Here is an 18459-nt window from a genome sequence, read left to right as displayed (position 1 = left end):
AAAATGTAATCCCAGTGTTCACGCCGAAATCTGAGTGCACTGGACATTTTTTTGTTATCTTATTTTATGTAAAAATAAATAAATAAATAAATAAATAATAATAATCCATGAAATAAATTCCTTCCTTCCTTCCTTCCTTCATTAATTCATTAATTCATTAAATTCATTAAAATCGTTAGTACTGTTGTTGTTGTTGTTATTGTTTTAATGATCAATGTTGGTCTTCATTTTCCAACAATTATGTTGTCAACAATTAAGTTTTAAATGTTTTTAAATTATTGTCGTATTTTTATATTATTTCGAATTTATTTTATATGCTTTTTGTAGACATTACAAAAAGAATGTCTCGGTTTTATTTTCTCAGTTTAATAATAATAATGTTTAAAGTATTTGCACTGGACAGCAATGAATTCAGTCAAACTGTTGCAAATGCCTTTTTTGACCAGTAGGGGTCATTGCATTTTTGCATTTGGGTCCGAGTATTTCCAGGACATCAACACACACACACACACACGTTTGTTTTTGGGGAAAGGTGGGACATCCCATAGGCGTAATGGTTTTTATACTGTAGAAACTGTATATTCTATCACCCTTCACCAACCCTACACCTAACCCTAACCCTCACAGGAAACTTTTTTTTTTAACTTTCTCTCAAAAAAAAAAAAAACATTCTGTATTATTTATAAGCGTTTTGAAAAATGGGGACATGTCCTCATAAGTCACCCTCTCCTTGTAATATGTGTCGACTCATACCCATGTCATTATAAAGAGTTGTGTCCTGATATGTCACAAAAACGAGCACACACAGACAGACTGACACACACACACACAGACAAACAGACAGACAGACAGACAGATATATAGATAGATAGATCTTTTATGTTGTATCTCCATGGTGTCACACACCACACAACACGAATGTAAGGCTATGAAAGACATGAGAGGAGCGCAGGTGAGACGACAGACGTCACGTGACCAGAGGTTCAGCGTCCAGGTGAGGGAGCTGCTGTACACGACAGTTGAACAAACAACAACGAGCTGGGATGTAGTTCACGGCATAAATATTTTCATCATGAATTCAAGCGGTAGATTATCAGATGATGAAGAAAAGGTAATTCATCACTTCACAATTAATTATTTACCTGAAGTCAAGGCGAATATATTTTAATGTGGGAAAACAGCTTATTTGCCACTGCACTGCAGAGACTGACGATCGTCATTTTTATTATTATTAATAATAGCCTGTATATTAAACCTATTAATGTTCTTCATTTTCGCCTTGGTTGCACAGATTACGGTTTTGTCTTGGATCTACGTCTCGACTTTGAGTTTAAGGTGAGAAATACTTGACTGATTTGATTCTAGCGTTGTTTTAGGTTAAGCGCTTGCGATCTTTTGCTTCAGGACGCGCAAAGAGAAACTATTACTTGCAGCTGAAGTTATGCATTTGATTTGAGAGACAGTAACTCGCCTGACTCTCAGTGTGACTTCTGAAAAGTGAAGTAAGGATTTGGGAAATTTACATCTGACATAATAATAGGAAGACACGATCTGTTCTATTATTTAAGCACAGTCCCCTGCAGAGCCCGTAAATCTGAGCTAAATAAATATTATAATTTAATTGACATTACATTTTATTATAAAACACTGACTTAAAAAAATATATAAATTTTCAATTTACAATTGAGTCAGTATGTATGCAATTTGCATTTTCTGTAAACATTTTACAATATGTTAAATATTTCTAAAGAATTAATCCTTTTCAGTTTAACGGGAAAAGACATAGCCAGAAATCACTGCACAAAACATCATTTAAATGTTTAGATGTATTTTTATTTTTGTTCTTAATCATGCAGATTTTATGTGGCATTTTATGTTGTTTACGGCAACACCATATATCATTATATCGTGTCATGTTGTGTCTTTTAAAATCACAAAGTAGAATTCTTAACTTGTATCACATGTGTGCATGTTGTGTTAGACTTCATTACATTTATCACATTGCTGCACTCATTGTTCGCTGATTGGAATCTATCTAGGTTTATTATTTTAACCACTTTTTCTTTTTATTGCAGTCTGATAGGTAGTTTTTCTGTCGTGGTGGTTTCCGTCATAAAGAGAAAGCATCTCAATGAACAGGTGAGTCACACAGAAGAGAAAGAAACGTCCTGTTGCTGTTGTGCTTGGCATCGGTATATCTGTTTCAGTGTTCAGTATATATATATAAAACGAGTAACTAGTTAAAAAAAGGTTAAAAAAGGTTAAATGTTTAATCGATTTTAAGGATTTTTTTTTTTTTATGGTTTCAGTTTTGGTTAACTATAACCCTGATCTGTATGCAATGGGGAAATGAAATCTTGATGATGAAATCTGATTAAGCCACCACACTTTAAAAACCAGTTAACAGAACACTTTCTTTGTTTTGTTTTTTTTTACAATGCAGCCTCTAAATAGACAGGTAAAATACCTATTTAAATATTTCCAGCAGATAATCTGAATTTCTGAGTGGACAAATCGACTGAAACGAGGCAGAATTTGATGGAGCTACTACATTCCCCAGCTAAATGTAGAGTACATACATTTCCCACTATTGCTGCAAAGGTCAACAGTGATGGTCAGCAATGACTAACAGTATGCCAGAGCACTTTAGACACAAGCTGAGAATGAAAACAAAGTCCTCTGATTTCATCGATGCATACAACTCTCTTCATCAGCATCACATGCTTTAGATAACTCTTTTTCAAAGTTCACCAAAACATGTGTAAAAATATTCCATCAACAGTCTCATTAAATCAGGCCTCTTCGTTTGCAAATATGCAGTATGTTCTTCATGTTTTAATGTTTCTCTGTCATTGTTCTTGTGTTACAGGCAAAGCCTCTTCTTCAGCTGGCGCTGGCAGATTTCCTGGCATCACTTGTGTTGATGATCACCGCCTTAAGTAATTTAACCGATGAAATTTGGCCGTTCAGTAAAAAGATGTGCAACCTCGGATTGCCTTTGTCTTTGGTGAGAAACTGCTGACACATAAAGCTGTTATCTAATCAACACGATTTAGGATAACCTGCAATAAAGTCTGACAGTAAATGTTAACATCTTCAACCACTGCTGGGGATACTAACACTACATACGCACATTCAGTGTGGAAAAATAAATATCTCTAGTGTGTACGAAACTAACCCCTGTACAATGAATTTGTTGAATAATTGCCGTTAAGCAACAACTTCCTTGAGCAGCTAAGAAATATTTCTGTAACAGTGAGATGTTGGTGTAGAGTTACAGACTAGATGTACTTTGTGTGCTTTGCAGATTTTCTGCATTATATATATTCTACAGAAATCCATGCACATATGTCAAAGCTAATCTGAAGCAATGCAACATAAGCCTTTGAACTGAAATGTCAAAACAAATTTGTTTAAATTGAGCAGAATCAGTCATGTATGTCCGAACACTTCACGGTGGATCTGTGCAGTAACTGTGATGAACTCTCTGTCTCTCCTCAGGCCTTCTACTGCATCTCGTTTCTGCTTGTCATCATTTATGCCTATGAGTCAGCACATGCGTTTCAAGGATGGAGAGAAAAACCAGTGCAGGAAGCTTTTGAAACCCAGGTAAAGCAGGGTTTCTGCTCATTAACATTCACTCTCCTGCACTCTCGGTCACTTTTTTCTAAATCAAATCAACGTCACTATTACCTAACATGACAGCAGTTATGAATGTTTTCTGATGCAGCAGATTGAAACCAGTCAGGCTGTGCCACATTCCTCCTACATTTTCCTTTATGTAGTCACAAGCAAATATTTCTGTGCAGCACTTTTCTTAGAAATACCCTAAGGTGTTGTTCACACCTGATCTAATCCTAGAGCTCACTAAAATGATTTCTGTTGTTGTAACCTAATGTAGTGCAGTCTTATTAAATATTTATAATAATACTCAAAACCTGCTAAATTAGATAAGCGTAATTATTATTTTATTACGTGAAATAAATATACATTCACTGAAATAAAATATTAAAAAGCAAGTTTTCAAGTTAACGTCTGTATTTAATAAAGTAAAAATAAAAAATATATAAAATATTAAATAAAGACATATACAAAATTATATATATATATATATATATATATATATATAAACACAAAAATCTTAAAATGATTATAACTAAAGAACACTGATTTTGATGATCACAGATTTTTTAGTTACCTAACAAAGCATTTGTAAATGTTTTAGACATTTATTTTTATGATTGTTGTCTATTAATCAAAATAATTGTCATTGATTCATTTTATACATATATAAACACACACACACACACACACACACACATGTTCCATTGTACTAATTCTTATGCACTCATTCAGTTAACACAGTTATCACGCAGAAGGAGGAAATTTTGTCTGACCTATGTTATTGCGTGGTGAGTAGTTCCAGTTAGCTTTCATAAATGCATTGAAACATGATTTATGTAAAACTGTAAATATGATCAAGCAATGCTTTCAATTTCATTGCAGTGTATATGATCTGTATGTGTGCATATCATTGCTTTAGGCTTGTACCAATAATTGGATACTTCATCTATATTCATACCGTCAGTTATATTGAAGCTACTATTGCACCAGAAGAGATACCAACACTGACAACCGTCAGCAGAGATCCCGTCAGATTCTGCAACAGGTATGTGAGCATCTGTACCTACATGTCAGTGTCATTTCACTTAATTCATGTCCGATTCCTCTTGCAGCTGCATTCTCTTCCTGCGTCTTATAAATGAATCCTGCATAACATTGGTAAGAAATGTACAGACACCATCAAACAAGTTCAGCTAAATCACATCTGAATGTGTTCCCATCACGCTGTCGTTTGCCCAACAGGATCCAGGTCATGCTAAGTTCATTCAAATTTTCACATTGAGCAATGTGTTGATCGTCATCATCATCTGCACAGTGAGTACACATGTTTATGATTAATACTGACCACAGTATTACAGATATTCTATTATTTAATGGAATGACATTCAGAAATGTTTAAGTGTCCAAATACTTTTGTTCACTGTAGGTGTTTTATGTAAATAATCTCCTGTGATATGCATCTGTCATCCTGTAGATGTTCTACTGTAAGTTAGACAGCTCTTATAGGCATTATGCGAACACAAGGATGATCACAATGACACGGAGACATCGAGGTGGGATTTGGTCCTCGGCTCGATACATGATCCTTGTTGTCATTTTCTGCTGGACACCAGGTCAATACAACAACACACACGCGTTCTCAAATGCTATACATGTATACAATATGTCATATGTATTTAACTGAAAGGTTAATTCTTTTATTAACCTAAATGAAATGTTTTATTTTTCAGCGCTGCTTCTCATTTGTCTGTCGTTCGCACAACCTAAGATAAAATATCTCTTCCCTCTCTATGTCACTCAGGTAAAGCATGTTGTCTAAAGCAGAACATATTATGTTAAATAATAAAATATACACTATTTATGTAAGATTATGCATTAGTCATGCATCTTTGCATAAGAACTGGGGATTTTCACAGGAGTGTCCCAGCCGAAATGCGCAGCAATACAATCAGTTTCATCACCAATTACCAAAACAAAAACAAACTAAGATCACTTAAAGGTGCTGTAGGGAACTTTTGTAAAAAAATATTTTTTTTACATATTTATTAAACCTGTCATTATGTCCTGGCAGTAGAATATGAGACAGATAATCTGTGAAAAAAATCAAGCTCCTCTGGCTCCTCCCAGTGCTCCTATTGCCATTTGCAGAAATACATCGCTCCCGTCAAGAAATAACCAATCAGAGCTGCGGTCCGTAACTTTGTTTGTGTTCAAAATGTAGAAAAATGTATATAAGCGAGTACACCCTGAATCCATTTTCCAAACTGTGTTTTTGGCTTGTCCTGAATCGCTAGGGTGCACCTATAATAAGTGTTTATATTCTGACTATTTTAGATTGCTTCGGGGGTACCGCGGCGGAGTAACCCAGTACCTTTGTGTTTCTTCATAGACATAAACAGAGAGAAGTAGTTCCGGCTACGATGTTCTTCCGCAAGACGCAAGCAGTTCTGTTTATTAACCGCTAGAGCGTCAAAAGTTCCCTACCGCAGCTTTAAAACAATTACAATTATAGTAAATCATTACATCAGTAGGTGGAGACAATCTTTACTAATGAGTCATTAAATCATCCACTCAACCAATTCATTTAAAAATACTGATTGAAGTCATTGAATTGTCCACTCAATTGATTTGTTCAAAAACACTGATCAGTAAAGTATCGAAACAAGTGACTTTCTTTTTGAATAAGTAATTGAATTGTTCACTCAACTGATTCATTGAAAAAAAAAAACAGCCCTGTCTATCAGGAACAAGAGCGACATGCTGATCTCGTAACCCCATACTAATTAGTCTTACTATTTTCTACATAAAGATTTTGTAAAAATATTAAGAGTAGTATGCTAGTACGCAGTTCTGAATTTAGCCATGAGTGAATTATTGAATCATTCACTCAACTGATACATGCAAAAACGCTGTCTTATGCAGCGACAACTTATGAGTGACTCATTGAATTGTTCACTTAACAGATTTGTAAAAACATGGATTCGTTCAGGAATTAAAAATGTGACTGACTGTATGAGTGACCCCTTGAATCATTCACTTAACCAATTTGACCAAAAATGTTGATTCATTCTGGAATTAGAAAGGTAACTGACTGTGTGAGTGACTCATTGATTCATTAATTTAACCAAATTGCATTACAAACTTCATTCATGATGACTATGTGTTACTCAAAGATACACAACATTTGTGTTTACAAAGCAAGAAACAAACCAATTAAATATTGTGTCTAAAATATACAGTAGGCCTGAGTAACTCAGTTCAAACTTGAACTGTTTCTATAATATTGTTTGAAATTCATAGAAATAGATGCTAAATTATAGACGTTTTATTTTCTCCCATGTGCTGCTGTACAGGCGCTGTCAGTGTCACTCCAGGGTTTTCTGAACAGTATTGTGTACGCATGGAGACGACGCAATTTCAGAGACGCCGTGCTTGGGGAACGTCTGCCTCTCATGGCCTACTCTAACAGAGCCTTCTTTGACCAATCATTAAATGAGCCATCATGAAATCTCAATATGAAATCATGTACGTGTTATGTGTGTATAAAATACAAGTTTTCTTTTACAAAAATGTTTGCTTAAATGATTTCTTTTTATTTATATATAATTTTAGGAAATGCTATATATTTGCTGTCTGCAGAACAGTACTTTCCTTGAAATGTATAAACCAATAGTGGAGCCTCAAAAAGACAAATTATTAGTTGTTTATTTTCAAACCATACTTTCACCTTACTTACAAGAGTGATATTATATGGAAACTGTATATTTGATGTATCAGATATTCAACTTCAATTTTGTTCAATAAATGTCTATGTACAGCCATGAGCCAGTACGTCTAGTTCTTGACTGAACGAGTTTGCTAGCTCATCTATTACCTAACAATGACAAAACCACATGCCACAGGGCTGCGGTAGTATAATATTTTTCCTGTGTGATCTGATTAGTTTTTCAGTACAGAACAGTCAAAATTGTGCTAAACAGAATGATCATGTCACATGTCGCATATGTCACATGAGTCTACATCATGCACATTGCTTTGGTTTCAGAGTGCAGATTATCCAATACGAAAAAATAAGTTGTGTAATTGGCCAAAATATACTTTATCTTCATGGATGAGAACTTTAGAATAAAAGTACTTGAACAAAATCAAAGAATGTGAAAAAATGGTACAAAAATCTGATATATGTTAGAGATAACCAGAGGAGGGGAAAGGGCATAACATCTCTGTACAGTTTGGATCAGGACATAATGACATAAAGGTTATCTACAGTCATCTTTTGGTCATAAAAAAGTCCTTTGGCTGCACAGTGATGTCAGACAAGTCCATAAATGTGGAGGATGTTTTCAAATGCATTTGGGAAAAAGAATCTCTGAAGAAACTGTTATTATATCTCAATTATCTGATAACATATTTCCTGTTTATTTATTTAATTATTGAAAATAGGCATTTTACATTACATATAACATTTCCATTACAATACATTTATTCATTTAGCAGAAGCTTTTATCCAAAGCGACTTACAAATGAGGACAATGGAACCAATCAAAAACAACAAAAAGAGCAATGATATATAAGTGCTATAACAAGTCTCAGTTAGGTTGACACAGTACACATAGCAAGGGATTTTAAATAATATAATAAATAAAAAGAAAACAAATAGAATAGGCTATGTAAGAAATTATAGTCTGCCTCGACCCAGCTTCCACTCCGTAATATGTTTGATCATGCTCATTTCCCAAAATGGCTTAATTATTATAGAGAAGAAGAAAGTCAACAGTTATGTTGTTTGTAGACCATTTGGGATGATCACATCCTGAGCAAATGGTGACCAATCATAGAATGTATGGTGTGTGACACTGAGAACCACCTCAGACAAAGGGGTGTTAGAACTTAATTAACATAGAGACTACAGCTGTTACAATATGACAAATATGTTACTTTGTCACTGCTACGCTGCAATAAACATCAAGATCTTCAACGTGCTCCTCACTTTTTCTTACAAATAGAAAAAGAATAGAGCAAGCTAGTGTTAGAGGTCTTATACACACACACACACACACACACACACACACATTATTGCATAATAAATTAAAAGAAAATAGAATACAATTTTTTTAGAATATAATTAGAATAGTGAGTGTTAAAGTTAGAGGGTCAAATAAAGATGGAAGAGATGTGCTTTAAGCCGGTCCTGGAAGATGGCTAAGGACTCGGCTAAGGACCGGCTGCTCGGATTGAGTTGGGGAGGTCATTCCACCAGGAGGGAACGTTTAATTTAAAAGTCCGTAAAAGTGACTTTGTCCTTCTTTGGGATGGCACAATCAAGCGACGTTCACTTGCAGAACACAAGCTTCTAGAGGCCAGATAAATCTAAAGTAATCAATTTAGGTAAATGGGTGCAGAGCCAGTGGTGGTTTTGTAGGAAAACGTCAATGCCTTGAATTTTATGCAAGCAGCTATTGGAAGCCAGTGCAAAATTGATAAATAATTATCACAATAATAAAAGAATGTAAGACTAAGGGCTGTTGTTTTATGTGAAGAACTTCATACTAAAATAAAAAAAAAGACAGAAACAGTAATGTTTAAACTGCAGGTTTGCATGTAGTTTAAAATCAATAAAAAAATACATAAAGTTAAAAAATTAGGAAATAAAGTACTACAGCATGTGCCATGTGAATATATTCATTAAAAACATGCAAATAAATATCACAATATAGCATGACCTTGGGTTCCTTTTATGAAGTTTTTTAAATTAGAAATGTCAGTAATATAAATATTTTCATAATTTTTGTATACCTTAAAAAAAAATGCAAGTGTTATTTTAGTATCACTGAGCTACCACTAGTTTTTTAAAAGGTATTATATTTTTTAAAGATAAAGATTTTTTTTGTCTTATATATATATATATATATATATATATATATATATATATATATATATATATATATATTATGTCTTTATATATATATATGTGTGTGTGTGTGTAAAAAAAAAAAATTCAGTTTTATTTCCGTTTCAAAAAACATTACTTATATATTTATTTATTTTTCAGTGGTTTTTGTTTTTGTTTACTGAAATATACCCTGATTTAAGAGGTGGCCAATTAAATAATAATTTGTTGAAACATGAGGTTTATTTCCACAGAATGGTGTTCATGTGACAGTCCTTTCAGTAATCCACCATGTACAGTAATATCTACAGTACGTCATATGTCACACAACCACAACATCAAACATCACAGCACACTCCAAACTAAGTCTGATGAGATCGGTTCAAAGAAAAGGGGAAAAGAAAGCAAAACTGAATAAATACAGACACAATCCACAGTCCTTCCCCCCACCTCTCATACAAACCGTCTACTAAAGAAACAACTTTTACTTCACCAAGAACAATTTCTGATGATTTTTCAGTGGTTCTATCTCTAGAACTCAATATATACACTATGATATGATATGATATCATATAATTTATTTATCAAATGTGACAGTAAATATTATACATGTTATAAAATATTTCCATTTCAAATAAATCTTTTAAATTTTAGATTAATTATAGAACAATGAAAGATGTATCAGTTTTGATGCAGAAAATTCTAAAATAAATTACATTTAAAAATATATTCAGATAGAAAACAGTTATTTTACTGTACCACAAACAGTTTGAATGGTAGTGTAAGTGAAAAATTATTTGCATTAAACTATCAAAATTAATTTATTAGTAACCGAATCTTCTGGCTTATGGTGACATAAAGACATGACCTGCTGGTTATGAATATATGCAAAAAATATGGACTAAAAAAATAAGACCTACATGTCTATTTTATATAATATGCTTTGGGAAATTAGAATAACACCGATAAAAAATGCTGGACTTGGCATAAAACCAAGTATAGGAATGGCAAAGGAGGTACTGAGAATGAGAAGAAAATCACTGAAATAAAATATTAAAAAAATAAAATAAAAAAGAAGGTGTGGGTAAATGTAAACGTACAGCTATGAATGATATTATTTTTTCACATGACAAATAAAGTGTCAGCTGACTTCCGCTCCTCTCAGAAGTCCATAGAGAGGGAGCGGTGTTGGACAGGGTTGGCATGGTTCCGTACCATCACAACGTTGTGTCCACGGGTGATTAAATCATTGTAGCCGATCTCCTCCATCACCCGTCCCTCCAGCTCCAGCTCCTCATTTTCAAGTGCCTCTCGCAGACTCTGCGCGCTGTAAGCGTGAGCTCGCGGGTCGTCTGTGAAAGCGTGCGAGTGTGAGCTGCTCCTGCGTCCATGGAAACTACCCCAGCCTCTGGCTCCAACAACCATACTCATCTCATCAGACGGCTGAGAGAGACGATGGACTCTACTTGCCATGACATAGGAGGCAGCGCTGCTCGGAGCGCCACAGTGATGCTCGTGGACGCAGCGGGACACGCTGGAGGAGCGGCGGAGTTTCTGCAGACTCTCCAACTCCTCCGACAGATCCTCCGACAGCTCCGCTTCCCTCACGGAGAACAGCTCGTACTGAGGAGGCTCCAGCACCTCCTGCAAACCTTTACGGCTCAAAACCTGCAACAGATATGTACACATCAGCAATGTCCCCTTCTAAGTTGATCCATGTAAAATGTTCATGCATCAAACAAATATGAAGAGATTTAATGCTTAAAGACAGTGCAGATTGACATTCACAACCCATTCGACTTTGGTAAATTTGATCTATTTCATATATTCAATGAGAAAAAAAAACATATAAATGTATGGTTTTGATTTAAAGGGATTTGTGTCATGTAAAAAGGAAGTTTTAATAAAACATGTTCCATATTTTCCGGACTATAAGACCCACTTTTTTTCATAGTTTGGCTGGTCCTGCGACTTATAGTCAGGTGCGACTTATTTATCAAAATTAATTTGACATGAACCAAGAGAAAACATTACCGTCTACAGCCGCGAGAGGGCGCTCTATGTTGCTCACTGCTCCTGTAGCATACACTAAGCAGCATAAAGCGCCCTCTCGCGGCTGTAGACGGTAATGTTTTCTCTTGGTTCTTGGTACTAAATAAATGCGATTTATAGTCCAGTGTGACTTATAGTTTTTTTTCCTCGTCGTGACGTATTTTTGGACTGATGCGACTTCCGAAAAATACGGTTTGTAAAGATGTTGAGCATCACTGAGCATGCACATTTTGAGTGGGACTGTGCATTAAATATATAAACTATGCATTTTGTAATTGTTCTTTAATTATTAAATTTAATTAATTACTTTTTTCTATTATTACACATGCTGCTTAGTTTTGGCAAAAATCATAATCATGATTATTTTGGTCAATATTGAGTTCATGTTTATATACCAATATGACTACTTATATATTTATATGCAGTTTATTTACCTCATTTTTAATTCCATAAGTTTTAAAGTTAAATTACATTATATTTATAACTGCCCAGGCTTACACAATTATTATTATTATATTTTTTTTTGGAATAACATTTAGTGATGCATAATTTACAATTAGTTCAGGAGGAGCATGTACTTTTAAGTCAACGGTCAGTTTAATTACTTAATATTTATGTTGACATTATTTAGCATACTAGTGAAGTCCTTTCAAACTGCAAAACTGTTGTTTTTCCAAAAACCTGCCCTTGCCCAAAGTCAATATTGCTGTGTCAGGAAGCTCAAATAGATGAATGCACTAGTAGTGTTTAGATAGCACCACAGTGTTTACTTGTTCCAGGACAATCAGTCTGCAAAATTTTGTGTATTTGAAACTGATGAAAAAATGAAAACAGAACATAGAAAAGGTATATAATCTGTACGTGTATTTCTGACCCCTGTGGGAAGCTGTTAATGTCTCATTCTAAATGGAGATATCTCTATTTGAATAGTAACCTTTTTTCTTGGCTGCTTCATTTGTATAAATACAGATATGATGAGAAGAAGCAAGACCACGCCAGACGCCACTCCAATCACAGTGCCATGAGTTTTATTCATATGTTGGAAGAAACTTTTGGACTTCTTTTCTGTGAGAGACAAGGATAACAAAGGCAAAAGAGAGCAGAGTAAGAAAAATGTAGATTTCTCCAGCTAAATGAGAACAATGACAATAAAACTGAATTTATGAGTAGTTATTACTGCTTTACATAACCAGGATTCATAACATTTCTGTACTCCATAATAACCCTTTAACCCATGACGTCCGTTCCTTCATAGAATAATAACTTAGTATACATGTGCTTTATACAATATTACATTAGCGAAGATCAGTCTGTTGAGGTCAAACCCCTGAAGAAGGGAATTCAGTACTCTAAAAGATATGGAAAAAAACATTTGCTTGCTAAACTATCCTTTCAAATTCTCTAGAAAGCTTTCATTAGCAACCCTGGAGGGAAAACTGGCATGTGAACGCACACTTTTACCTTTACAGTTGTTCTCATCCCAGGGAAACATACAATTCTGAACACCGTTACAAACCAGAGTGTTGTTGATGCACATGTTGCTGTGACAGAAGAATGTGTTGGCCAAACACGGAGCTGCAAAACAGAGTTTTGTAATGAGATGAAAGCCATAGAAATGCAATACTAATAATGTCCACACGATGGACCTCTCACACAACATGTTTGAAACATGTATTCCTAGACAAAGGATTGAAGCTAAAGGAAGATTTCAACCAAAAAGTTTAAACATGCAGAATGGAATATTACATTTTAAAAAATTGCCTTTTGCATTCAATGGACAAATAACAGCATATGGGTTCAGATCAACATGAGGAAGAGTAAGTAATGACAGAATTTCCATTTCTGGGTGAGCTATTACTTGAATGAAATTGCAGAATTTAAAAAGGTAGATGAGCACTTACGTTCAGCAAAGACCGTGAAGAGCAGACGGAAGCGGCTCATTTTGCTGCTCTCGTCGGCCCACATTCTGACCACTCCCACAGTGTTGTCAAGCGTGACGTCGTTGGCAACGGTGCTGCAGTACTTGGCCTTGAGGTCTTCAATGGCATTACTGCCTTCATAGATTGCAACAAAGTTCTTCTTACACTCATTTGAGTTCTCCAGCTGATAGTCCAGAAAGCGGAGATAGATCTGTGTGTGAGACGGAGACACAAACAGAGATGCTGTAAATATGAAGTTTTATAAATATAAAGCTTTATTCTGTAGCCCTCTGAATCTGATTGATCGTTCACAGCATGTATGCATAATTACTTGTTTTCACAGGCCACATATTTCTTGCATATCTGTGCTAGTTTGATGCCTCTACAATCACTTTCCTTTTACATATTAAAATAATTTCAGCATATTAATTTATTTATTTATTTGGTAAGAAAATGTAATTGTATTATTTATTATAATTTATTTACATTTTTATATCTATATTTTTATCACATTTTATCTACAGCTTATTTGTATTTTTTTATATATAAATTTTAAAAAAATAATATAATATAATTTCTTTTAGTTAATTATCTTATTTTTATTTGATTTGTTTTTCAGCTGAATTATGTTCAAAGTTCAAGTAAAGCCACTGTTAAAAAGACAAGTTCAGTCAAAGACAATGTCCAATAAATGCATGATGTTCCAGAGTCAATAAGTAATTGTGGTAGATGCTTGAGATCTCAATATTGACCTAAATAATTATGACTGTGTTTATTGCCAAAACTAAGCAGCTGTACTTGACAGCATGGATAATAATGGGGAAAAAAGCCATTAATTAATAATTAAGAATAATTCAAATGTTCTCAATTTAAATATTCATTGCAAACACCAGTCATATTGTGCATGTTAATTGAGCACTTTGAAGGAGGAGTTTATTTTATGATATATTATGAAAACCAGCTGACTATATATTATCCTTGACATCAGTGTCTTGACGTCAGTGACTGTACACGATCCATAACAAATCTATGTGAGAGCAACAGATGTTTCATCAGGGCAGCATTACTAACCTTAGACATCGGTGGAGCTCGTATGGTCCAAATACAATCCAGTGCTTCCCCTGATTTCACCTTATTTTCCTCCTCAACTTGACTAGATCTGATTATACCATCTGATCCAGACATTTCAAACTGACAGTCTGACGGGAGGAGACAACAGAATAGACAAAGACAATTAAATGAACATCATAGCATTAAAATATTACAGCATATCTTTCAACTACTTGAGAAAGAGACCTGAAAGAGTCTGCAGACAGCAGCTGGGAGAAGTAATACTAATAAGTTCTAGGACACTGAAATATTCAGGAGTTCACATAACTGATGCACTAAAGATGGAATATACATTTATATTTGTTTTATATTATATTTATATTATATTTATGATTCTTTAAAAATACTATTTAAGTAGTTCAGTGCAGAAGCTTTTATACAAAGATATTAGCAGACTCACACCCTGGAATAACCACCACCCTCCCCATACGATATAAATATGTTTTTTCTGTTTACCTGGAATGGGATTCAAGAGTCCCCCAATATGGAGATGAAAGTCAGGATCTGGATGCAAGAGAGGTTTTTCAATTAAAAAAAAAAAAAGTGTATAAAACTAAAATGAAGAGAACTGAGAAAAAGAGCATCAGAGATTCTAAGATCTAAATGCATGAAGAACTGGAACATGTATTTACCTGCAGTATATGAATACTCCACCCTGAAGCCCAGGCCCTCCAGCTCCTCATCGCTGGTAAACCTGATCCACATGAAGCGTCCGGAGGAGGTGACGATTCCTGGACTCTTTGCTCCGCAGTATCGATTAATCAACGGAGAGAAAACAAACGGCCCATCACGGATTTCAACGTTATCAAAGCGGCACTCAAAGGACGGCTCGATGTAGTAGATGTCATCGAAGACAAGTTGTATTCTCTTCCGTGGATGGGCTGATGCAGACAAGAAACGCAGGTTACCACATGAATAACTGTTGTGACTTGTGCTGCTTTATCTAACTTTTTAACTTTTGTTTTTTTTACATGCCCTTATTTGTATAGTTGTATTTTATATTTAATCTCGATCTATCTGTTTTTTTACTCTACTGTTAGTGTTATCTGTACACAATTTCAATTCTCTGTATGAATGTGCTGTACATGTGGAAGGATTTACAATAAAGCAGACTTGACTTGACTTGAGAAGTATACACTACTGTTCAAATGTTTGGAGTTGGTAAGATTTTAAGAAAACTGCAGGCCGGAGCAGTGGGTGTGGTGAAAGATTAAGGCAAGCAAAATGCTAGGGGAGTGGATAAAGGTCTTTCTAATTCGTTTTAGGGCTTAGCTTCTGTTGTAGTATTCACCTTTCAGCACACCACCTTTAAGCATCATTACTCCAGTCTTCAGCGTCGTATGAACCTTCAGAAATCACTCTTAATATGCTGATTTGATGCCCAAAAAGACTGTCAAATTTCTTATCATTATCAATGTTTCACACAGTTGTTCTGCTTAGTATTTTTTTTTTTTGATACAGTTTATTTAAAAATTCATTTCTTGCTATTAACACACTATTAACTATGACTTTTCCCTCAATAAACTGCTTATTAATCGTGAGTAAGGTAGATGTTAAATTTAGGTATTGGGCAGGATTGTTTGTAATGTTCGAAATGACATTTATAAATTTAATGCACACAAGTTTAATGCATCCTTGCTGAATAAAAGTATTAATTCGACAATAATTTTTTTTTTTTGCAATGCATGTTTTAGTTAAGCAACAGATAGGAAAAGTATCTGTGGAAGGTTGTGGACTCATACCCTCCAGTATGTACACGCACTCCTTGTTTGGTGGGTAAGTGTTGGGGTAGTTTGGAGAACTGAATGATCCTCCATTTGCCGTCTGGATCATAGTTCCGCAGTGAGCAGGTTTCTTATCCTCAACAGCTACATTCTGAGGCAAAGCTTATAGAATACACACAAATATGATAATCTGAGCAAAACAGATGGGAAAGACTCATTAAATGTTCATTTCAATTCTCTCTCACACTCCAAATTAAACACTGGCTTTGCATGAAAGTTCCCACTTGAACCAACCTTGAGTTTTCTGAGCCAATGCGAAACCCTCCTCTATCAGGATAAGCAGAACCAAGGCTGCAAGAAAACAAAAACGGGACATGTTCACAAAGTTTTGGAAAGTCTCAGAGTTGGTCTTGGACATCCAGTGAACTTTTCTTAAAAATATACACAAGCATGAAGATATCAAATACAACTCAGAAAATCTAAATAGATGGATTTTCTTTACATATACATTACCGTTCAAAAGTTTGGGGTTGATAAGAACTGTTAATGTTTTGAAAAAGTCTCTTATGTTTACAAGCCTGTAATTATTGGTCAATAATTTTGTAAAAACTGAAACATTGTGAAATATTTTTAAACAATAGAGTTTAAAATAACTGTTTTCTATTTTAATACGTTAAATGTAAACTGTACAGTTTGCAAAATGCAACCAAAGTCTGCACTTTTGTCATAATGTAAACATCGTAATAACATCCAATCACCTTACTAATTTTTCATTTAGCTTGTGTTTATTGCTCTGACACCGCATTGCTTATTAACTTCACAGCTGCTTTTAATGCAACTTGTGATGAGCTGGATGAATGAAAAGCAAAATTCAGACAAAATTATATTAAAAAATACTATGGTATTACCATGTCCATGGCTCCACTGAAATACCATGTAAATATGCATATTAAAAAACATATATATAATAACATGTTTGACATTTGTACAAATAAGTTGGTATCAGATTTGCAAAGACACAAGTAGCATTCATTAACAATTAAGCAACATCCTTAATAAAAAAATTAACTCACCCTCATGCATTTCCACTTTCACCGAACACTTTTGCTCTTGTGAGATTGTTTATCTACATTTTCAATGGCATCAAGTCAGACCGTCTCAACACGCCTCTGCAACAGATTCTCCTTCCTGCAATAAATTCGAAAAAATCCATTTGAAAGCAGTAAAAAAAGCACCAAATTAAACTGAATACGACGAGACTTTTGCAGAAACCCCTTGGCGCCACTCTTCTGAAAGCCAGTTCTCATTCTCATTATAATACTGAGGAGGCAGAACTAAGGCTCGCCTCATGAATATTAATTAATTCCATGACCCAAACACAGTACGTACAGCTGATTGGTTGATAGGCGCTAAATCTGCACCATTCGATATATGTTTGTGTGTGTGTGTGTGTGTGTGTGTATACATATATATATATATATATATATATATATATATATATATATATATATATATATATATATATATATATATATATATATATATATATGTGTATGTATGTGTATGTATGTATGTGTATGTATGTATATGTATGTATATGTATGTATGTATATGTATGTATATATGTATGTATATATATGTATATACATGTATATACATGTATATACATGTATACACATGTATACACATGTATACACATATATATATATATATATATATATATATATATATATATATATATGTGTATATGTATATGTATATGTATGTATATATATATATATATATATATATATATATATATATATATATATATATATATATATATATATATATATATATTAATGTGAAATCATTAATCAAATTTGAAATGACACACAAAGTAAATTAGAAAGTAAATAGACTCAGCAGGATCCGAACTGCTTTAGACACTAAGTCAGAGCTGCCATATTTTAGTACTACTAATGTTTTGGTGCACTGCTCGTTTTTGGGTGTCTCCCTTGGTGAACGGACACATTTCAGGTTTTGAACCCTCTATTAATGAGCTGATTGGTTATGTTAGATTACAAGGCATCTAAAATGTACAGTACTCCAGCCAGGACCAGGATTGAAAACCAACCACATCTCTAGGAAGATTACAAAG

The 18459-nt window shown here is 34.2% G+C and overlaps 2 protein-coding genes across 2 annotated transcripts; one reads left to right on the top strand and one right to left on the bottom strand.

Annotated features, from left to right (window-relative positions):
- Positions 1-605: 605 nt before the first annotated feature.
- Positions 606-7544, top strand: LOC127934271 (transmembrane protein 116). Its single transcript, XM_052531539.1, has 12 exons — positions 606-1111; positions 1292-1335; positions 2076-2139; positions 2870-3007; positions 3502-3609; positions 4357-4412; positions 4544-4669; positions 4737-4782; positions 4867-4938; positions 5099-5237; positions 5355-5425; positions 6978-7544. Exons 1-12 carry the CDS (start codon positions 893-895, stop codon positions 7128-7130), a joined length of 1236 nt encoding a protein of 411 aa, XP_052387499.1. The 5' UTR covers positions 606-892; the 3' UTR covers positions 7131-7544.
- Positions 7545-9738: 2194 nt separating this feature from the next.
- On the bottom strand, positions 9739-17630 carry LOC127933781 (neuropilin and tolloid-like protein 2). Its single transcript, XM_052530746.1, has 10 exons — positions 17393-17630; positions 16614-16670; positions 16338-16481; positions 15228-15476; positions 15052-15099; positions 14557-14684; positions 13468-13696; positions 13028-13141; positions 12501-12631; positions 9739-11182 (listed from the first exon to the last, which is right to left on the bottom strand). Exons 1-10 carry the CDS (start codon positions 17400-17402, stop codon positions 10676-10678), a joined length of 1617 nt encoding a protein of 538 aa, XP_052386706.1. The 5' UTR covers positions 17403-17630; the 3' UTR covers positions 9739-10675.
- Between the last annotated feature and the right edge of the window lie 829 nt (positions 17631-18459).

The sequence above is a fragment of the Carassius gibelio genome, chromosome A18, assembly GCF_023724105.1.
Source record: "Carassius gibelio isolate Cgi1373 ecotype wild population from Czech Republic chromosome A18, carGib1.2-hapl.c, whole genome shotgun sequence".
Taxonomy (NCBI): Eukaryota; Metazoa; Chordata; class Actinopteri; order Cypriniformes; family Cyprinidae; genus Carassius; species Carassius gibelio.
The sequence above is the reverse complement of the archived record's forward strand: the minus strand, read 5'-3'. Positions and strand labels throughout refer to the sequence as shown.